Source organism: Chlorocebus sabaeus, chromosome 5, assembly GCF_047675955.1.
Source record: "Chlorocebus sabaeus isolate Y175 chromosome 5, mChlSab1.0.hap1, whole genome shotgun sequence".
In the NCBI taxonomy this organism is placed as follows: domain Eukaryota; kingdom Metazoa; phylum Chordata; class Mammalia; order Primates; family Cercopithecidae; genus Chlorocebus; species Chlorocebus sabaeus.
Window position 1 is genome coordinate 82,269,434 of NC_132908.1, and position 22,650 is coordinate 82,292,083.

At 60.8% G+C, this 22,650-nt stretch overlaps 1 protein-coding gene across 10 annotated transcripts in view; it reads left to right on the forward strand.

Moving 5' to 3' along the window:
- GSE1 (Gse1 coiled-coil protein) overlaps positions 1 to 22,650 on the forward strand; it is a 504,329-nt gene that overhangs the window by 451,465 nt on the left and 30,214 nt on the right. For 6 of the 10 annotated variants that reach the window (XM_073015620.1, XM_073015622.1, XM_007994254.3 and 3 more), the window contains one exon: positions 11,159 to 11,377. The exons of the other annotated variants lie outside the window; for them this stretch is intronic. In XM_073015620.1, the coding sequence (XP_072871721.1) occupies positions 11,159 to 11,377 (219 nt within the window). The remainder of the gene's footprint in view (positions 1 to 11,158; positions 11,378 to 22,650) is intronic. 10 annotated transcript variants of the gene reach the window in all.

The following is a 22,650-nucleotide window of genomic DNA, read 5'->3' on the forward strand; positions in this document are numbered from 1 at the left end:
GACGTTTTTGCAAAAGCAGATGTAACTGTTTTATGACTTGAGGGGCAAGTCCTGGCTTGGTGAGCTGGCTTTGATTCAGGGGAGACCCACCTTGGGGTTGACACGCACCAGAATTGTGGCCTTCACAGGCGTCCCCTGAAGCTGAGCCTGGGAAGGGGCTGACCTCTTTCTGTTACGCCCTGATGGGGTTACCGTGTTGATGACATCTGAGCGGAGTGTTGCAGCGCTGAGGGTCGCAGCTGCAGCTCCTGCAGGGCTGTTAGTTGCTCAGACCTGCACGTACTTTCAGCACTGGGAAGACCTAGTGTTGAGGAAGCTGGCCGACCTGAGACCACAGGGAGGAGAGGGGTGGTGACTCTGGCAACCTGGAGACTTAGGGACAAACTAAAGGACAAGTGCTACTCATGGGACTGTGATTTTTACGGCTTTGACTTTTCAAGAGAAAGTGGGCAGCTTCATGTTGACTTGAAGCCTCTTATTTTAAAATATTGCCCATTGATTCTCTTTAAACAACACAGCATGACTTCAGGTCAAATAAACACAGGTTGAAGGGTAAAAGGCTGGCCCTTTGTCCACTGTCTTTTTTTCCCCCCTTTTTTTGAGACACGGTCTCGCTCTGTCACCCACGCTGCAGTGCAGTGGCATAATCACTACTCAACGGCAGCCTCAACCTCCTGGGCTCAAGCGATCCTCCACTTCGGCCTCCCAAAGTGCGGGGATTACAGTCGTGAGCCACTGTTCTCTGACCCTCTCATCTAGTCATTTCCACCCTCTCTCCATGGTACTGACAGGGAAACTAAGGCTCAGGCCATGCAGTGCCCTGGAAGCCGCACTGAGCTGTTGGGCGTCAGTCAGCCTGGGCCCACCCCCGCCCCCCCTGGTTTTCCAGCTCAGGACCAAGCCCTTTTTGCTCAGCCCCCATAGTGTGTTTCCTCCAGGCTTCCCAGCTCTCAGCCTTCCACGGAAGTTCAGGCTGGCTGAGTGGGATGGGAGGACCCCGGTGCCTGCAGGCAGGCACAGAGCGTCTCTGACTTAAAGCCACCCATTTCTGCTGGTGTGGGCGTCCCCCCTGCTAGAGGGAAGGGACCTTTTCCAGCCGTCACCATTTCCCTGCCTCTGAAGCTGGACACTGTGGGCCCCTCTTCCTGCCCATGCGCCACCTCCCCTGCTGCTCAGGCCACTCCTGGCCGCAGCATCATTGCTCCTTTGAGCACCTGTTGGCGTCCACCTCCTGCACGGCCTGGTCCTTGGTCTTGGCTGGAGACTAAGGGCCCTGTAAACAGGTGTCGGCACTCCTGGGAGATGTCCCTGGATACTCTGTCCCTCCTACTTACCTGAGGGAGCTTGTTAAACACTCAGCCTCCTCCACACTGGAGAGCAGGAGAGGGGCCTCGTGAGCAGGTGTCTCAGCATCCTCTTCCCTCTGGCTCTGTCCACTAAGAGGGCCCCTGGCCTTGACCTGTGCGCCTCCAGCTCCAGCCCCCTTCCTCCTGCTGGCCCACGCCCCCTGGCCCCCACCCACCATCCCACAGAAACTTGGAGACCTCAGTGCCCGCCCTGGAGCGGGGTTCAGGTTGGGTTTCCTTCCTGGGCACCTCTCGCCTGTGTGGACACCTTGGACCCCATCCATTCTTCTGCCCAGGGCCTTCGGAGGGAGGAAGGGCTCCCGCAGGAGCGGGTGCAGTGGAAGGCAGCCCGGTCAGCTCTGGTGCCGCGGGCTACACAGGGCACCCGGGGGCAGTTCTGGGCTCCAGCACAGGTGCCCTCTGGCCGAGAGCTGTGGGAAAGTGGGGCTGGGGGAGGCCCTGAGTCCAGAGCCTTCCTATTCCCAGCCATGTAGGTCCCATCTGTAAAACGGGTACAGCACACGGGTGGGCACCCAAACAGCCGCCACAGGGTGAGAGCTGCCGCATGGAGGGGACCCCAGGTGACGCCAGCCATTTCCAGTCCCTTCTCACTTTAAAGGGAAGCAGCCGGCACCATGGCCAGGACAGCTGGGTTTCCTTCCGGCTGCTGAGCCTCCACATGTGACCCAGGCTGAGGGCGTGAATCTCCAGCCACTGTTCGCCCTCTGGAGGCTGGGAGTAAAGCATCCCACTGTGTGGAATAAACAGGTGGAGAGAGGCGCCTGGGCACTGCCAGGACCACTGCCTCCAGGACCACTGCCTCCAGGAAGCAGCCCATGGCGAGAATGTGACAAGGTACTCCAGGGACCGCCGAGGGCACAGGGTGGCGGAGGGGCCGGGAATCGGCTGGCGTGAGTGAGCCCCTGACACCGTCTCAGCTGAGCTGTGTGGCCCCCGCGGCCTCTGTCACTTTGCTGTTTGGGCAGCGTTGCTTTCCGGAGTCTGCTTACATGAAGGGAAGTAAGGGTACAGGTAGCTGGTGCCCGGTAAAAGTCGCCCTCTGGTACCCTCGTCGCCATTGGCGCTGGGCCCCATCTCCTGGAGTCACAGCTCTGGACACCGACCCCAGCCTTGACTCAGGGCCCTGCCCTCCCCTTGGTCTGTCCTGCCCCTTTAGGAGGCTGCCTCCCTGCCGAGACCAGGCTGCCACCCGCATCTGCCAGTCCCGCCCTTCCCGCCACCCTCCTCTCCAGCCCTTCATCTGCCCGGCCGGCTTCTCCGCACACGCAGCAGCCGCTTAGGATAATCGCGTCAAATGTTGCTGCCATCTGTTGCCTGACTTCCCGTCCCTTGCCTCCATCCAGGAACCTCCGGGACCAGTCTGTGACTGTGAACCTCAGTCGTAGGACTGTCGGCTCTTAGGAGGCCGCTGTCCACGGGCCCCCAGGATGCAACCCCAGCCTCCAACGCCATCTGTGCAGAGCCCCCCTGCCGTCCTCAGAACTGTAGTGTGGTGTCCAACCTGGGAAGCCCCTCCAGGTGACCTGCCCCCCTGGTGACACCCCTGGGTTTACCTGGTCCCTTGCACTGTCCAGTGCTGTTGTGTGGGCACCTTCCGAGAGCTCTGCACCCCATGTTCTGCAGAAGAACCCCTTTGTGTTCCCAGCATGGCAGTGGGCAAGACAAGGCTGGGGAGAAACTGGGGTGGCCAGCCCCCGTCCCAGTCACCCCCATTCACGGCAGGACTGCAACTTCGAGGATGTTGTGGGGCTCAGGCAGAATATGGGGTTCAGGATGGCTGCTGGGGGCCCTAGGCATGGCTTGGGAGATGGCTCATTGTGGGTGGCTCTGCGTGGTTGTCTGGGCCCTGGCGGGCGCCGTCTGGGAACTCCTACCATGGCTCAGTGAGTGTGGTAGAGGACAGGTCTACGTGGGCCAGGCGTTGTGTTGCTTTTCCCTCCTGGGGTTGCCCCCGCCCACCTGCCTGTGTTTTCCCAGCCCTTCTGGTTCCAGGTCAGGATCCAGGCCACCTGCGAGGGCTGTCCCTTGCCCTAGCCATGAGTGATGGCCCCGGTTTCTGGGACATAGACCTTGGGAAGCAAGTCCAGTGTGGGGACCCAGGGCAGCCTGGGGGAGGTGTTCTTAGTTGAAAAAAAAAAAATGAAGGCACAAGCAGGCTGCTCCCATGCATCTGGAGCAAGGAGACCTCTCCCCCAGGGCCTCCCGGCCCCCTCCCTTGCCTCCACCCCCAAAAAAAATCGCTTTGTGCGAGTGAGCTTGGAACGCGTGGAGGGCAGATATGATAATGAATTTATTATGAAGCCGCCCAGGCTTCTGGGGGTCAAGTGGTGCCCGTGCAGCCTCAGCTGCCAGGGTCTGTAGCAGGGTGACCTGGCCTCGTTAGGGCCACAGAAGCTTCGTTCCTTTGGGGGAGCGGGGATCGCAGGGGCGGGCACCGGTCCCCGAGCTGGGGGACGCCCTTTATTTGTTCACAAACATTTCTTTCTGCGGTAATGAAAAATTACCAAGAGGGGTGATTAGAGAATCCAGGTCCAGATTGTGCGTGCGGGGCCTGAAAGTGAAGGCCTGCTGCGCCCAGCCTCACGGGGTGTAATTACCCCACAGGGGGCTGTCAGGGGGAAGGGGCGGATTGGTGCTTGAACCGGGGCCCAGCAGAAAATTCATCTCAGCTATTAGCTTGTAATTACAGAGCACGGAGGGAGCAGGCCTGAGGTCTGGTGCCGGGGAAGAGCCGGGATGAAAGGAAGCAGTAATTATGGGATCCGCGGGAGGCCGGGAGGGCGGCTGGCACGCTGATTAATAAGCCCCTCCACCCTCGTGGGGAGGGGGAGCGAGGGATGGGACACCATATTTAATGGAGTAGAGAGACCTTACCCCCTCTTTTAAATCCTGTTGTTGGAGCGTTTGGACAGCAGGCAAGCCGGTTTGGGGTCTGTTCCGAAGAACCAGGAACGAGATGGGTTCCAGAAAAATACCAGCTCGCTGGGCCAGCCAACCTTGCCCCTCTCCATTGGGACTTTGCTTCCTTTTCTTCTTGCCTTTTTTTTTTTTTTTTTTTTTTTAAAAGCATTGTGCTGCTTCTGACCATATTAGAAACCTAGGCAGAGAATAGGAGAAAGTATTGATTCAAGAAGCGGTGCTTTGTTATGGGGGGGGGCCCTCGCCCCAGGCCTGGTAGGCTTTGCTTCCCTAGACCTTTCCTGTCTGTGAAATGGTGGGGCCTGAGGGTTTTGCGGTGCTGTGGGCGGCTGCTTCATTCTCTGTTTCCTGCCCTCTGGTTTCTGGCAGAAGCCTCTAGGTTCTCAGCTTTGCCAAGCAGACTGTCTAGACCAGGTGGGTTCTTTCTGGAAGGGTCCAAGGAGCAGACAGTTGAGGCTCATGTGAAGAAGGCGTATGTTCCCTGGCCTGAGGTGCCTTTAGGTGTCTGTCTATGGCAGCTTTTTTTTCCTGGGGGTAGGGGTCAAGGTGGCCGCTGACAGTGGCAGGAAGGGGTGTCCAGAGCAGCATGTGATGTAAATAAGAGGGTGGGGGCCTCACAGACCTGGTCCACCTAGACCCCTGGCTCTTTTTCACCTGCTGAGCTGCACATGTCAGGAGAGCTTGTACAGTGCAGAGACAGCCCCCGGCCCTCATCCATCACAGGCCTTCACCCGGTGGAGCTTATTGCCAGCTGTTAGGATAATGAATTTACATGAGCTGATAATGTAGACAAGAATTCAGTCAGTGTCCAGGAGCGCAGAAGTTAATAAATACCTCTCTAATGAGGGCAGTGGGGGGTGAGCTTTCTCAGGGCTTCCCTCTCCCCGCTGCCCCTGGGTCCGCCACAGACACCTCGGCACCTGCCCTGGCCTCAGCCAGAGAACACCTGTGTGGAAGGAGGCCCACATCTGCCTCCCTGGGGAGGGCTGGGGGCTTTGTGCTGAGGCCTGGGGGGCAGCAGCCTTGAAGTGACCCCACCAGGCCTGTGATGGAGGGGCAGGAGGCAGGTGGGCCCTGGAGGCTGTGTCCACTTGCAGCAGGTCCAGGGAGACCCCTCCAAGGATCTCTGGGTTCCCCGGTGCTTGGCCTCCTGTCCTGGCCTCGAGGGAGCTGCCCCCAGCCGCCGCAGCCCCTGCCCCGCCCGCCCAGTGCACACATACTGAGGAGCAGCGCTAATTTTAGATTCCCCCTAATGAAGCCGCTCATTTGGAATTCTATTTTAAGTGACCTGACATCAGCAGAGCCGCTTCCCAGGCTCACAGCTCCTCGGGAGCCTGCAGCTGACACCGGGGCAGGGATGCTGCCTGCAGGGGACCCCCAGGGACCCAGGGAGGCTGTACCTCAGGCTGGAGGGCCATGGGCCTAGGGAGCAGGCATTGGGCTTTGTCAGAGGCTGGGGTAGGGAGGTTCCTGTCAGGATGCCAGTGGGCTAGTGATAGTGACATTATAGTAGCCTCAGACCCGGGCATGGAGGGAGTGGGCAGAGGGTCTCCCTGGGTGAGAGCTTAGGTTCGGACTCCTGCAGGGACACCCCAGTTCCCTCCACCCCTGCCCTGGGGCTGGATGGCCCCACACTTTTGTTGGCGGTGCCGACTTCGTGCCGACGAGCCACCATCCCTTTGAATGGCCACCTTTTAAAAGCCTGGTTCTCTGCGGAAGAATTAGAACATACAGAGAGAGAAAAAAGGTGAAAACAAAAGACACAGCTCCTCTCGTTGCCATCTGAAGACGCTGCCAGTAGCGTCAAGGTGTGCGCACCATTTGGGGTCTGGCCTGGGACTCGCACCATGGCCTCTGTGTACCACTGATAGGCTTTGGATGTGTGTCCCCTCCAAACCTCATGTGGAAATGTGACCTCCAGTGTTGAGGTAGGACCTGGTGGCAGTGATTGGATCATGGGGGTGGATCTCATGAAGGGGTTATCACCGTCACCTTAGTGACGAGCACGCTCTTAGCGAGATCTGGGTGTTTAAAAGTCTGGGACCTCCCCACTTTTGGTCCCTCTCTTGCCACCGGATGTGCTGGCTTCCCTTGACTTCCACCATGATTAGAAGCCTCCTGAGGCCTCCCCAGAAGCAGATGCCAGCACTACGCTTCCTGTACACCCCATGGAGCCAGAAGCCAAAAATAAGCCTCTTTTCTTTATGAATTACTCAGGCTCAGGTATTTCTTTATAGCAACACAGACAGCCTAGTTCAGGCCCCCAACCCATGCCTGTGGCTGGCGGTCACAGCATGTCTGCCCGGGCGGCCAGCCGGCCTCATGAAGGCCACGGGAGAGAGAATTGGCATCTGCTCCCAGACCTCCAGGATGGGTCACCTCGAGGTGAAATGACCATACAGTGCCCCATGTCCCCCTTTTGTGGCAGCGTGTGGTACGGGTTGCAGGGCATAGTTGGCCACCCAGCCTGCACCGGAGATCAGCCCCTCCTCAGCCCTGGAGTAGCCCTGGAGCTGGGCCCTGGCTGGCATGTCACATGGGCACTGTGCTGAGGTCCTCTCAGCCCTGCTCTGCATTGGCCTTGGGATCCAAGCCTGCCTTCACCCATCTGGGAAATAGGCCCAGTCATGGCTTTCTCATAGGGCGGCCAAGAGGTAGAGTGGCTGGCTCTCTGAGGAATGTGGGAAAGGGGGATGGGGGATGCTGCTGGTCTCTTGACATCAAATGGACATGTTTTGGAGACTGAAGATGCAGAGTACCTGTGTGCAGAGAGTTTCACTTCTTGGCTTTCTGATGGATTGAGAGGGCGGCCTTGATTAACAGAGGGTGTGGCAACACTGACCGTATCAGTTATCTAGCGTTGTGTAACCAACTGTCTGCAACTCAGTGGCTTAAACACAAAACTCTTATCTTAGTTTCTGTGGGCCAGGAATTGGAGGATGGCTCAGCTGGGTGGTTCTGGCTCAGGGTCTATGACGAGCCTACTTGAGATGTTGGCTGGGGCTGCGGTCTCATCAGAAGGCCAGCCTGGGGCTGGAGGATTCACTGCCAAGGAAGCTTCTCATGTGGCTGTTGGCTGGAGGTCTTGGTTCCTTGAAATATGGGTTTCCCCACAACCTGCTTGAGCATCCTCATGACACAGCGGCTGACCCCCCTCCACTGGAGTGACCCAAGGGGGCCAAGGAGGCGATCTTGCCTTGGCAGCTGCAGACCATTGCTCCCATTATACTCTGTTCATCAGAAGTGAATTGCTCAGTCTGGCCCACGCTTGGGGAAGGGAATTAGTCTCTACCTCTTGAAGGGATGATTGATGAAGACTTTGTAGACATTCTTTTTTATTTTTTGAGAGACAGGGTTCTGTTACCCAGGCTAGAGTATCGCGGTGTGATCATAGCTCACTGTAGCTCCAACTCATGGGTTCAAAATAATTCTCCCAAACAGCTGGAAGTTACAGGTACATACCTGTAGTTTCAGGGTAACTTATAGAGACAGGGTCTCTCTATGTTGCCCAGGCTGATTTTGAACTCCTGGCCTCATGCAGTCCTCCCACCTCACCTTCCTACTTAGTTGGGATTACAGGTGTGCCCATCACGCCCAGGATGAATGTTTTTAACCATTACAGTCCAACATAGCTGTATGTGGTGCACACACGTGACCATTCACACCTTCTGATCGGGTGCCGTGGTTGGGCCATGGACTGGGCAGGTGCTGGTAATGAGCAGTGGGGGCCCAGGAAGCTGGGTTCAAGTCCTGGACATACTGCTCAACTACTTGACCTTGGAACAAACTTCAGTCATCTGGCCTCAGTTTCCCCATCTGCACACTAGGCCTCTTGGGCGATGGCTGTGAGGGGTGGGACACAGACTGGGTGGTGGGTGACGGCTCAGCTACTGTGGCTTCTCCTGGGCTCATTGTGAGGCTGTCTTGAGAGGTGCCCGACTGGTCTGTGTGACTTCTGAGAGCTGCTGCCGTATCCCCTGGGGGGTGGTCTTTGCATTCCTCGGGGCCCTGCTCCTATCTTCCAGGCAGCCCTCCTAGCACCACCCTCCTGAGCGCCTCGTTGGGACCACAAGGACCTGGTTCGTTGATGTCCGCGTGGGTCCCTGTGAGGGTGGGACTCTGTCCTGTGCCACTTTGTCTTTCTAGACATTCCCTCCTAAAAACCCCGCAGCCTACTCAGTGTAGTGCTGAGGGTGCTTTGGTGACAGGTAGGACCCGGTGGTCCTCTGGACTGCCCATGGTAGCCCCCATGTAGGCCACGTCCTCCGGTGTCCCCTGCAGGCAGCAGGACAAGAGCGCTGGTCTCCCCCCTGCCCCAGTGTCCTGTGTGTCACCTTTCCCCAGCCATCGGCCTGTTGGGGTCACGGGGTGGCCCTCTGCCGAAGGTGTGCGGGTTTGTGGGCCCAGGGCAGGGGGCTCTTGGGCAGGGTGCCCACCAGCTTGACACCACGTGCCCTCCCCACTGTGGCTCCGGTGGGGTGGGCAGTGCAGACCCAGAGCATGGGTGCCATTTGCTGAGACACGTGTGTGACCGTGGCTGGACCGCCTGCCTGCTGGGACTGGCATCTGTCCTTGCTCGCTGGCATGCCGTCTATTAATGGCCGTGGGGCCCCCCACAGGCTCTGAAGCCCCTCGTGTCAGTCACCCCATTACACTCAAGGGAGTGACCTCATGAGGTTGGCTTTGCTGTGCTGTTACCCCCGTTGGGTAGATGAAGAAACTGAGGCCCTGAGAAGCAAAGTAACTTGCCCCAAGCAAGTTCAGCCAGAAGCAGCAGAGTGTGGGTCTGAGCCACAGGCGTGCTTTCCTTGCCCCCACCGGACCCACAGGGAGAGGCACTGATGGCAGCCCGGTGCGGGAGACAGGCAGAGACCAGGCCAGCCCTGGGGGCAGTGCGGCCGGCAGTGCAGAGCGGAGAGCAGCTGGCAGGGTTCAGGCTGACCGAGGAAGGGCCTTGTTGGCTGCCCGCATTTTCTGGAAGTCAGGCTGCCAGGCAAAGGCCCCCGCCCTCCCGCATGCTTGGATGTCTGTGCCAGGTTGAAGCGGCCTTGGAAAGGCAGGGTGGGGGTAGGTCCCCCCTCCACCCCCGGCCCCTCCAGAAAGACCCAAGCTAGGTGGGGCCCGCTGCTGCAGGGCACGGCCACGGCACCACGTGACTGCCGGCAGCTGGGGGCTGGCTGGCCTGCCATGGGCGTGGGGCTTTTAGGGGTCCTTTGTTCCCGAGGTTTGAGCTCTCACTGGAGAGAACAAATCATGTCCCCTAAACTTGCTCTCGCCTCACTGTTGTCGCATTTGCAGCCCTCCTCACAGGCAGTGCGCCCGGCCCTTCCCTCAGTGCCCCCAAAGAGTTATTTTCTCCCTACATCCCCTGTCGGGAGAGGGAGGACTTTGCTCCCTGAATACACGCCCAGGGCCCATGGCCTTTGGTGGCAAGTTCTGGGGATAGCAGGTGGACAAAGGAGGTCTTGAGGGGGTCCCCTCCACACTGCCTCCGAGCCTGCCGCCCATGGGGACAGGTTCCAATCAGACTTGTCAGTGTGACTTAGAATCCGGCAGAGGTGGGGTGGGCTCTGGGGGCCAGGGTAGCCTCTTCGGTGAGGGCGCTGGGCCCACAGCCCCGGGGGGACCCTGGGACCCCCTTGCCCTTACCCCATAGGAAGTGCACAGTCCGCCCCTCTTGTGTTATGTGTTGCCCCCCAGATGATCTCTGTGACGCCAGCATCCCCCCCTCCAACCAAGATGTGTCCACAGGGAGGAAGCCGGGACCCTGGCCTGTGCGTGATGTAGGGGTGGGGGCGTCTCGGGAGGGAGGGGATGCTGGTGAAAAACATTTTGACCAAGTTCGCTTGTATTGGTTGGACATATGGGGTGGGAGGACTGAGGGCTTGTTTGGAGGTGGCCATGTCCTTTCCCCAGTGATTCCAGTGTCACTAGATGGGTGCACCTGGGCTCAGGCCTGCGGCTGCTGCAGCTACCACCACTGGCCGGGAGGGCCGGATCAGCTGTTGCTGGGCCAGGTCGGCCTGAACTTGGCCCTGGAAGGAAAGGGAGGGTTCCAGGCTGCACCGCGGTTTGGATTCGCAGTTTTCTGTTTTTAGCATCTCAGGGCAGACTCTGTGCCCAGTAAAGGGCCACAGTGGGGTCTGTGGGGCAGCAGTGTTCTTCTCCACCATTCCCCGTCAGCCTGCCTGTGTGGCCCCATCTCTGGGACCCCTCTCAGACAGAGACGCACAGGGTCCCTGAGTGGCGGGGAGGCTGGGGGTCTGCGCTGAGTGCCCGTGTGGACTGGGCTGAGTTGGGGCCTTAGTTTCCTTTTCTGTAATGTGGGGCAGAACTCGTGCCAGCCTCCTGAGGGCATTGCCCTGCGTGCCTGGCATCGTGTGCTTGTCGCGTCAGTGGCCGCAGCCATTGTCTTGGTTCCTGTCATCTCTGGGCCTCTCCGCCAGCGTGTTTCTATCCTGAGGATGCGGGCTGAACGCCTCCTCACCCTGGGCCTCAGTCTCCCTCCCCACACCCTTCGATGGTCAGGGGTCTGTTGGGTGATGCGTGGGATCCTGCACGGCCTGCCCAGCCCGGATTGCCCTGGAGAGGTAGAGGGACAGTGCTGGCCCAAGCCAGTCAGCATCTGGGGTCCTGGGGGCCCCTTGGGTCTGTGCCAGGTTCCAGCTGGACTCTGGGGACGGGGTCTGTTCTCTCCGCAGTGCTGGCTCTGTCCTGTTCTTACTTGTCCTGCTGGAGCCCCTGGGGCTGCCCCTGCTCCCTGCATGCTGCTGCTGACACCGGCACCCCCCGCCCCAGCCCTGCCGACCCTGCTCTGGTGCTGGGCGCTCCTGCTCTCTGGGTGACCTCTGGTTCTTCTTTTCCTGTTTCAGGCATGAGCCATGAGCCCAAGTCCCCTTCGCTAGGGATGCTTTCCACCGCGACCAGGACCACCGCCACCGTCAACCCCCTCACCCCCTCGCCGCTCAATGGCGCCCTGGTGCCCAGCGGCAGCCCCGCCACCAGCAGCGCGCTGTCGGCCCAGGCCGCGCCATCCTCCAGCTTTGCCGCCGCGCTGCGCAAGCTCGCCAAACAGGCGGAGGAGCCCAGAGGTAAGGGGGCCCGCCAGGCTGCGCGTGGGGGGAGCAGCGGCTCCCGAGGCCGAGGCCGGGGACTCAGCCTCCCGCCCGGCTTGCACGCGCACAGCAGGTCTCGTTTTTCCCGCGCCGTGTGCTCTGCGTGGAGCAGGCAGTGCTGTCTGAGCTGCAGACCCTGGGCCAGCCCGCCCGCCCCAGCACCTCTGCTTTGCCTCTGTGCTTCTGTCTCTCCTGCCTCTGTCCTTCCTCGGCCCCCGGAGTCACTGTAGGGATGTCTGGCCATAGCAAGGTCCTCCTGCCAGCTCTGTGACTTGGTTGGGAGGAGGGTGGGTGCCCTGGACCAGGCTGCAGGAGAGCTAGGCCCTAGTGCTCCCTGAGTGGCCCCTTGCCCAGGCTTCAACCACCCCCTCCAGACGTGGCAGAGAACATGGTGTCCCTGGACACACACTGGTCTGGAGCAGGGGTCTCTGGCACAGCTGTCGCCACCACTGCTTAACTCCCTGAGTCAGAGACTGGGGGGAGCATAGACAAGCGGCCCCTTGGGGTCTGGAGCCTTGGCTTCTGGTATCACCTGGGCAGGACCTGCTGTGTGACCCTGGGCACGTACTGACCCTTTGAGCTTCGTTTTTCCTGTCTGTGCAGTGAACCTCTAAAGAGGCCCCCTTTGGCTCTGGTTTTGGGGCACTTCTTGGGGCCTGCGATGACCATTGGCTGCCCATGCCCGGGCTGCTGCTGGCACGAATGGGGAGGCGCACTAGGCGGCTGGAGCTGCTGGGGGCCTTGGCCCTGTGGATTCCGGCCTCGGACACCCTCTGGACGCACTGCTTACAGGCAGGGGAGCTGAGGAAACAGGGACCCCAATGGCATCTGCTTCATTCACCTCAAAGGCCCACGAGTTAGGATCCTGGGTTCCAGGGCCCTCCAGGGTGGCCACAGAGCAACACGTGCAGGAGCTGTATCCGTCTTTATATTATCCAGGTTCCAGCTTGGCAGAGGGGACACCTGCCCTGACCAGGGCGGGCTGGGGGGTCTTCTCATTTCTGAGTGTCTCCTTCCTGGGTCCTTTCTGCTGCTGCTCATTGGAGGGTGGGGGAGTGCGAGAGGACACAGCTGGCGTTGATGGATGGGGGACACTGGCCCAGGAGGGAGGCCCACTGGGGTCTGGTTTCTGTACCACCAGGGGGCAGTTCCTTGCCTCCTGGCTCTTCTTGGCAAACCAGGCACAGGCGGGACCACCAGAAAACCCTCCAGGCCCTCAGCAGGGGACTCCCTGGCCACGCCTGAACGGGCCAGGTTGCATGGGCCCCACCTGTGTCAGGAGGCTAGGCAGCTGCAGGCAGATGGCTGGGGAGAGGCAGACTGCCTGCCCGGTGGCCCCCCAGGCATCCTGGACTCTCCGGGGTGGTGAACAAGGCGACTGGAGACAGACCCCGGGAGGAAGCTGAGCCTGGAGTCGACACCTGGGCTCTCCTGAGAGGGGCAGAGAGAAGCGAGGGCAGAGCTGGCCCGGCTCCTCCTGCCGCAGTTGTCTTTTTTCCCAGCGTTTGGGGGCAGGAGAACCAGGGCTGGTGAGGGATTTCTGAGGCCACGGGTGGTAAGCGGCTGGCGCTGGTGCTGCCTGGGCTGGGTTACCCCTGCATCCTGCCTTCATCCAGCAGCTGTGTCTGCTTTAGGGCCTCTGGGCTCCACCCCGGGTAACGCTGCGGAGGACGTCGTTAGGAAAGGGCAGGTTTCCCTCCTCGCCAAGGAAGGTGGTGGAGAGGTGTTCAGACTTGCCTTCCCTCCCTGGGCCTGGCAGCGGCCGTGGGCGTCACAGCAGGAGCCTGCCTCATAGGGCAGTCGCTTCTGCTCCGCTGCCCCAGGCTGTCCCAAGCACTTGGCTTGGTGGCTCGGCCAGCGGGCGGCCTGAGTGCCAGAGGCTGCTGGTCCCCACTGGCCAGTAACAAAGTGTACCACTGGGCACCCATGGCAGGAGGCCAGACACCATGGTCTCGGGGCCTCCTCCCTCTCAGCTGCAACCGGGGCACTGGGAAGGGTCCCCCAGGGTGGTTGCCCTGCAGGAAAGATGCCCCTGGATGAATGCCTGGGAACTGGGTGGCAGAGGGTCAGGAGAGCGGGCGAGCAGTGCCACTGCCTGAGCTATGTGCCCACTGGTTCACTCACCCAAGTCACCCCCATTGAGCTGGGAACGCCAGGGTTTGTGGAGCAGTGTTCGGGTCTTGCGATGCCCTTAGCTGGGCCTGGGCCCTTGTCGTCCCCACTTCCATTTTGATGAGTCTCCATCTGGTCATCACTGGTCAGGCCTTGGTCTGGATGAGGAGGGACTGGGTGACTCGTTCTCGTGACCTCAGCCACTCAGTGCACCTGGTCCCCATTCTCATGGAGTCACACCGACCTTGACCTCACCTTTCCCCGTCCGTGGACCTGGCCGGCAGCCCTCCCAGGCCCCTCGGGCAGATAAGAAGGCCGAGGTTCACAAAGGTCAAGTCGCAAGACGGCAGCCGCAGCGGGTGGGGTCATGCCCGTGTCCTGCTGCTGCCAGACCTTCCCAGGTGGGCTGGGAGAGCCACTGTTAGGACAGTTCTGAGCAGGTGGTCCCAGTGGTCCCTGCTGGAGGGGAAGCCCCTCCCACCCCTAGCACCACTGCCCCTGGTGCAGGGAGCTGGCGTTTGGCACACAAGAGTCTCTGCCTGGCCGTCAGCGTGCTGACCCTGCCTCCCTGCGGGTTGTGGAATCCTGGGTGACGGTGGGGACATGTGGGCCCCCCAGGTTCCTTCTGCTACCTCCCCACCTGCGCCAGAGGGCAGCAGGGGGAACCTTCGGCAGACTTGGCAGTGGGAGGGGTCTGGATTTTTTATTTAAAATTTTTTTTAGTTATAATTCCCATGCCATAAAATTCACCCTGTAGAAGTGCGTGATTTAGTGATTTTCGTACACAGTTGTGTGACTATCTAATTCTAGAACATATAGGTCACCCCTAAGAGAACCCCAGTTGCATTTGCCCTCAGCCCCCACGTCTTCCCTCAGCCCTTGGCGGCTGCTGTCTGCTTTCTGCCTCTGTAGATGTGCCGGTGGGCATTTTGTACAGAGGGGCTGGCGCGGCGTGTGTCTGGACTCCTCTGAGTATGACATCTCCTGGTCCTCGTGGGCCGTCTGTGGCGTGACAGCCCTTTCTGCCTCTCGTGGTGGGACAACCCGGGTAGGGGGAGCTGGGTGGGGCCACGAACCCGCAGCTGCCTTTCTGCTCCATCCTGGAGGTGGACCAGTGAGGGCCTCCCCGCCGTCATCTCGGCAGTAGCTGTGTATCGAGCGCCTGCTGTGCCCCTGGCGGGTTCGCTGTACTGCTCACACAGCCTTCGCCTCTGGTGGATGAGAACTGAGCCCCCAGCTTGCCCGGGTCTCACGTTGTAAGTGGTGTGGGGAATTCCAACCCCCAACTCGTGCCTGAGACAACGTAGCCAGCCCCCTGCCACGCAGGTATAGCCTCCTCCCCGCAGAAAGGGAGACTGGGCCTCTGTGAAAGCCACACCTCCCAGGGGGCGGGGTCCCTCTGGTGCCTGCCAGGTGCCCAAGAGAGCACCAAGCCCCTGCGGGCTGGCGGCTGAGCTGGCCAACTCACAGGCCCACAGCCAGGGCTGCCTCCTGGCGATGGCACGTCCCGGGCAGAGGGGGCAGGGATGGAAGCAGGGCAGCTCCCAGAGCTGCAGGGGGAGGTGGCAGGAGAGGTGGCAGGGCTGGCACACCCAGGGAACAGCAGAGGCTGTGCTGCCCCACGAGGCCCCTCGTCGGGGGTCCACCAGGCCCCGGCCGCCTGCAGCAGCCTTCTCACTCACACTGACCCTCCTCTCCAGTGCGCGCCTGACGACTTCTGGAAGTGCCTTTCATTTTTTGCCATCTGACCGCGATTGCCTCCACGTCTCTCCTCTCATTGTGTCTCAAGGGTGCAGTTTAAAAATTCAATTCAGACGAAGCTATGGCGTGCGCTGCCCCAGGAGAAAGACTAGGAAGGAGAAGAAAAGGAGGCCCTCCCTGGGATTTATATTTCTGGAGGCTGAGATGTGTTCTCATCTTCAAAGCTCAGTCACCCACCCACCAGCACGGGGCCAGACACCCATCCCCAGAGCCAGCCTGACCGTTTAACCTACTCACTCCCGAGGCCAGGGCTCCTTGGGCGAGGGCGGATGCTTGGGAATCGCCGATGCACACCCCCACCTTCCTTCCTTGCTGTGTGATCTGGGCAGGCCACTTCGCCTCTCTGAGCTTCTGCTGTTTCTTGGGTGAGGAGCAGGTCTCTATCTCATGAATTGTGGGGCCTCAGTGAGAATGAGCCGCAGCCGGGCATGGTGGCATGAGCGTCAATACAGCAGGCCTCCACCCTGGCTCCCTTCCCTGCCCCCCACCCTGATGTTGCCTCCTTTCACCTTCCCCATTCTTGCCACCCTCACCTCCTACGTGCCCTCCCACACCCCTCCACCCACTGCCACGCCTTCCGCCCAGTCTCCTTCCTACCCCAGTGACCCCTATCATCTGCCTGGGGAGGGTGTGTGCTGCCCCGGTGGGGTGGGAAGGTGTGGGTCCGCCATGGCTTCCCCCCGTCAATGGCTCTGGGCCGGGAGCCTTCGGTGGCTTCCTCTTCTCCCAGCGGTGCAGGGTGTAGGCAGGGCCGGGTGGCTGCCTGTTTGTCTTGACTTTCTGGGAGAAAGGGGGGCTTGGAGTGCCCAAGCCCCATGCAGCGCGTTCTGGAAGGAGCCTTGGGTTGCAAGTTTGGGCGTGATCCCGAGTTGAGCCTGGGTTGCACCCCTGGCCCCTTCCCAGTGACCGACCCAGGCTCCAGTCTGAGCCCTGTTCTGCCCTGGTGGCTGTTGATCTCTTTGTTCCTCCCACATTGTCCCAGCCACCAAAGGGGTGTCCCGGGGGCCGCCCAGCCCTCCCTCCAGTGCGGGTGGACCAGCTCCTGCCATAGCCCAGGCTTCTCGGGTGGCACCAGGCCCTTGGGTACAAGCAGAGACCCCCCCCCCCCACCTCCTCGGAGTGACGGCCTGGCCACCACCTCCCTCCCTGCTTCTCCTGCCAGGACCTCTTCTGCACAGAGAGACCCCACCACCCCGATAGGCATCTGAAATGCCAGCCTAGGAGTCCCAAGACTGAGGGGTGGGTCCCAGCCCTATGGCCCAAACCCTGCCCTGGACAGATTTTGACACCCCTCTGAGCCTCCTGGGCACCAGGCCTAGCCTGCCTTGCGGGTGTGTCGGGATCCCCACATCATCCCTGTCCTTGGAGGTGCTTGTTGACTGAATAAGAGGTGTTTGCCCCGAGGGTGCCCCAGGAACGCCTGTGCCTTGTGCTTCAGGCTCCCCAGCTCCACACCCTGAAGGCAGCCCTGAGCCGGGCTGGGGTCTGACAGCTGTTGGGCCTGCCCTGGAGCTGTCCAGGCTGGGGGCTGCCGGGTGTCTCTGGCCCTTCCCCTCTGGCCCCTGCAGAGGGCAGGCCGTGGAGCCTCCACTGCCGCCCCCACTGCTGTGTGACGAAGCCAGGGCTGCTGCCAGGCGCCCTCACAAGCTGTGTGGCATCTGCTTGCCGTACGCAGCAGGCAGCAGCCTCCCGCGGGGACGCAGTGCCCGTCTGCCAAGGCGATGGGGGGTGGAGGTACGGGGAGCCTTGCGTGTCCTCAGCTGCTCCAGGAGGCACAGGCAGCACCTGGGACCGGGCACCTCCTCCCTGGGAAACAGTTGGGGGCGATCATGCTGTGGGCCTTTGCTCTGGGAGGCCAGTGCTCTGGGAACAGGGTAGCACCAGAGCCTTCCCAGGTGGGCTGGGAGAGCTGCCATCTGGAGGACAGTTCTGAGCAGGTGCTCCTGGCTGGAGAGGAAGCCCCACCTCACCCCAGCACCACCCATGGTGCAGAGAGCTGGGCTTGGACGCACAAGAGTCTGAGCCCGTTCCCACCCCATTTCTTGTCACCAGCCCAGTGGCTGGGACTCATGGCTTCCCTGCCCACACTTTGCTCCCTTAACACCAGCTAAGGGGCTCATGGTACCTGCCCTGGAAGCTGCCAGAGGCCTCTCCAAGCAGGTGTTAGTCGCTGTGTTACCTGCGGCAGGAGTGGCCCAGCCACCCAGAGCCCAGCTTGGGCCACAGGGACGGGACTGACGGGTGGTGGCTGTGGGGCTGGAACTGCTCTCTTGTCATCAAGGCCTGCGGGGCCCTGTGCCACCTTCCCTGGTGGTGTCTGCTGGCTGCCTGCCTCGTCTTGTCACTGGCTTTGCAGGCGAGAGGGGAGGCAGATCTGGTTACTGTTTGGTCCCTGGTGCCACCTGAAACCAAGATCCCGCCTGAGTGAGCAGGGACCATGGAGCCTTCCTCGTGATTTGCCGTGGGAGTGATTCTGCCGTGGAGCCGGCCTGGGCGGGGGAGAGGCTCCCCCTTTCTGCCACTGCCTCAGAAATCTGCCTTTCAAAGAAAACAGCAAAACAAACACGGAGGAAGGATCCCGCCTGGCAGGCGCGCCTCGCGTGGGTGTCAGTCTGCGGTGGCGGTGGCTCTACAGGCGTCTGGAGCCCGTCTGTCTCCAGCGCAGGTGTGAGCACCGCGGCGTCCTCAGCGTGCCCCTCTGTCCTCCTGGCCCGGGGGGCAGGGGCGGAGGGGAGCAAGGCCGGTGGAGAGGACCCCACCACCTATCCTGACCTCTTCTTCGCATTGCACAGTGGGGAGCCCTGGGCATGGTGGAGGGGCCCAGTACTTGGCGTGTCAGCCGGTGGGGGCCTGTCCTGGGATAATGGAGGCAAGGCTTCCCCTAGCCACTTAGATATAAGGGTGATTTTTTTCTAGTTTCCCCGATGCACCCTCTGCCTCCCCGCAACCACTGTGCCTCTTTCTTCCTCCTCACCCTAATGCCCCACCTCCCTCGGGGTACCCGTCTCAGCTCCTGTGGCCTCACGCGGACTCTCCCGGCACTATCCGGCTCCCAGGGACCAGCATCTCAGCTCACGCTGTTCAGCAAATAATCGGTCCCGGCAAAACGCATTTCAAGCTAGAAACCCACACCTCCCATTGTCAGTTTGGGTTTGATGACTGTGGCACACAATGGCAGGGTGGGTATGGGAGTCCGCCACTGGCCGACAGCCCACCACCCTTCGCAGCTGTGAGGTGGGGCCTCGTGGGTGGATGCAGGCCGCAGGTTGGGAGAGGCCCGTCCTGGGAGCCACGTAGGGCGGCTGCTACTACTTCGTCTCCCACGTCTCCCTGGGGCGCGGGGGGTCGTGGCGTGACTTCAGCCCTGCGCTGTGGTGTGCCTGCTGTCCCGTGTGCCAGGGCTGCAGTGACTCCAGAAGGTCTCCCAGCCTGTTCTCGTCACCTGTGCGATGGGGACTTCACCTCCCAGACCCGCGTGATTCCCAGTGGGCGGGGAGCTGACTGGCTCTTTCCTTTGGGGTCTGCTGTTCCTGTTCAGCTGGGCAGATTTCAAGGAGAGCGGCTGGGGTGACTCGGCTCCTGTCCCACTTGCCTACTCACTGGCTGGTGGCTTCCTGTGGCCCCCACGGGCCTTCTGGGCCTCCCGGGCAAAGGGACTGGACCTCCTCTGGCCAGGCTCCTTTCCACGTCCATGTCGCCACGAGTCCGCCGGGGCTGGGTTCCTAGGTTTTGGATGGAAACAGCTCGGTAGGTGAGGGTAGAGAGTGGAGGAGCAGCCCAGGCAGACACAGGTTCTGTGGACCTGCCCCGCCCGCCCTCCAGCTGTTCCAGCCCACGCCGGCCGAGGGCCCAGCCGGCATCACCGTTGGCGTGGCTACTCCAGAGTCATGGCACGTGGCACGCTGAGGCTCCTGCTGAGTGGACTCTGCCCAGAGCTGTTTCAAGATTGAGCTGGGAGCTGAGTGTGATACTGCACGCCTATAGTCCCAGCTACTCGGAGGCTGAGGTGGGAGGATCGCTTGAGCCCTGGAGGTTGAGGCTGCAGTGAGTCATGATTGCACCACTGCACTCCAGCCTGGGCAACAGAGAGAGACCCTGTCTCTGAAAATATTTTTTAATTAAAAAGAAACTTTTAAACACTGACTTGGGGACAGAACAGATGACAGGAAGAGCCCCCAGGTTAGCAGACACACAGGGTCCCCTGGGTTCCCGCCCTGGCCGGCACCTGCCCCTGCATGGTTGAAAGCAGGGGGCAGATTGCCGCTGGGGACCCTCCTTCTGAGGGGCTGTGATGGGTCTGTCACTCACCTGCCTGTTCAAACTGCCCCTCGTCTGTGTCGCCATCGGCAGCATGGAGTAGGCATGGGCTAGGCCTGGACTGTGGACGCCGGAGCCGCCCCCTGGGGCTCTGGCCCTGCTAAGCTGTGGGCAGCCCTGGCTGTGGGAGTGGGCATCTCACAGAGACATTCCAGGGACTCTCTTTAGGGAAGCACGTCCGTTAGTCCCCGTTCTGTTCTCTCCGCCGTTCCCCTGAGTGGTTGCAGTGGGGCCAGGCTCTGGGGTGGGTCGGGGCCGTGCAGGACGGCGGCCGGGGAATGCCTGTGCCTGAGCTCGGCCGGGGAGTCTTTACCCCTCAGAGTGCCCTGCCCTCCCCTTTCCTTCCGTGCTCGCTGCTGGTCTGGCCAGGGCCTGTGGCTTTGGGGCCTGACCGAGGTGAGGCCACGCCCGCCTTGGTCTCCAGTGCCCTGAGAGTGGTCCTGGGGCCTGGCCCCCAGGCGCCTCTTAAAGACTGATGACTCTTCACGGGGTGCCAGTGGTTTTTGCCTGGCGGGGTGGGCCTGAGCCTGGGTGGCTGACAGGTGCTGCTGTGGTGCTGCAGTCCTGTTTTTGCCCTCAATCTACTCGCCGGCTGACTTTCGGGTGTCAGCTGTTAATTACATCTGCCCGTGGGCTTCAGCACTAATCTTCGAGGTCAGACAGCAGAGGTGACGCGGACGCGGGCTGCCTCTTGTCATCTCCAATCCGGATCCGTTTCATTGACTAACTCCTGGCTGAATACCGCCAGTTAATTACAGCAATCACAGACCTTCCTGCTCCAGCCACGCGGTGAGAATGAGGGTTCGAGGGCCAGGCGCCAGCCTCGCTAATGGGCCTGGCGTTGTGGGGGCATCGATCGAGGCTGAGCTGGCTGGTCTGGTGAGTAGCATCCTTCGGCAGGGATTAGGCCGCTGAGTGTCAATGGCCTCCCCTGGCCCCAGGCAAGACCCTTCCCCAGAGAAGCTGCCCGCCGCTCACGTACTCCTCTCACTTCCTCACCCACTGGTGCTTAGAAACAAGGCTCATTCAGAGACTCTGGAGTGGAGGCTGCCTTGGTCATGGCGAGGGATCTCTCTGGGAAGTGGGGTTCAGAGGGATGGGGCAGTGCGGGGTCTCTGCACCCCCTTATGGCATGGGCTGCAAGGTTCTCCCCATTTGTAGAGTTGGGGTGCAGAGAAGTCTGAGGTCCCTGAGGCTTGCCACATGGGGGGGCTCCTGCTCCCACCTCCCCGCTGTCTGTCCGGTCCCCAGGGAGGACCCAGAGCCCACCTGGCCGTTGGCCCCAACTTTTCCCCTGGGCAGCAGGAGCCCGGATCGTGAGCTCTCAGCAGCCTCTGCCTCGACGGGGTGGCGGCTCTTGGTGTCTTGGTTTTATTTCCTTTTTCAGCTCCAGAGCACAGATGTCCACATTTCCTGCACTCACAGCTACTGGAATCTAGATGGGGTCACCCTGGGTTTGAGCCGGGTGCACAGGAGGGCATCCCACGAAGAAGAGTGGTGAGGCAGGCGCAGTTACTCGCAATGTGTAATCCCAGCACTGTGGGCGGCCGAGGCGGGAGGATCGCTTCAGCCCAGGAATTTGAGACCAGCCTGGGCACCATAGCGAGACCCTGTCTCTACCAAAAAAAAAAAAAAAAAAACCGCTAGCCGGGCCCGGTGGCACATGCCTTTAGTCCCAGCTCCTCAGGAGGCTGAGGTGGGAGGATCGCTTGAACCCAAGAGGTTGAGGCTGCAGCGAGCTGTGATTGCACCACTGCACTCCAGCCCAGCCTGGGCAACAGAGTGAGATCCTGTCTCAAAAAAAAAAAAAAAAGAGTGGTGGGCACAGTGCTGTTCACAGCGGCCACAAGGTGGGCCCAGCCTGTATGCCACCAGCTGAGGGCAAACCAGTAAGGAGTGGGTGAACAGAGGCACACAGTGGACTGTCACTTAGCCTCAGGAAGGAGAGATTCTCTTAGGTGCTGCCACGTGGATGAGCCGTGAAAACGCGGCTCCCAGTGAGAGACGCCAGACGAGAGGCCACGCGGTGGGATTCCCTTGATGTGAAGTCTCTGGAACAGGCCCCTCCGCAGAAGCCAGTGCGTGCGGGGCCTGGGGGAGAGGGCAGTGGCTGCTCGTGGGTACCGGTTTCCTTTTGGGGTGACGGAAATGCTCTAAAATGGATTGTGGTGATAGTCGCACAGCTCTGAATGTGCTGGAACCGGGGGGCCGTGCGCTGGGCGGGTGAGTTACGCGGGACGGAATCATAGCTCAGTGAAGCGGTAACCACTTCGGTAACAATTCCGAGATTCCGCGGAATTTTTTTTGAAAGAAAGATCCTTTCCCTAGTTTTTGGATTTTCCCCAAAAAAACTTTAAGTGAACTTTTTCTCAAAATCTAAATACGTACGGAAAAGCAGCTAGACCGCCAGTGTGCAGAACGAACCCACAGATAGGAGGGCTGAGGCCTGTTCTCCTGTGCCGCCCCCTGCCCCGAGGTGAGGGGCATGGTGCCCTGCCCTGCAGCCAGCGTTTCCCTTCCTCAGGTGGATCTAGTATCCCGCCGGCACAGTACCCAGTCCCAGGGGTTGGCCCAGCCGACTTGGGGTGGTGGAGTTCTCGGGGTGTGGGCAGTGAGTGAGTGGCTGGTCCATCTGGGGGCCTGGGGGCGGGTCACGCCTCAGGGGCAGCAGCCCTCAGCCTCCCTCCCTACCTGGGCCAGGGTGCAGTGGGTGGGAGCGTGGTGAGGTGGGGGCCTTTCCTTGAGCAGTTCATTGCTGGGCAGAATGTGACTGTGCCTCCGGGCTGCTCTGGGGCATGGCCAATCTGACTGGACTGAGTGTCTGCCATGGGGCTGCCCTGTCCAGTTTTGCAGGCTGCACACAAGCCAGGAATCCACATTAAAGAGGCCCAGATAGCGTTTCTGCAGGAGGCGACAGGACTGTGCCTTGGGGACGGGGCAGCTGCCCCCCAAGGGAGCACCTTTTGGAGAGCCAAGCTCTGTTTCCACACGGGGATGCCTGTGGGACCTCTGCCTCCCGGTCACACCGTGGAGGCCACTTTGGCTGCCTGACGACTCTG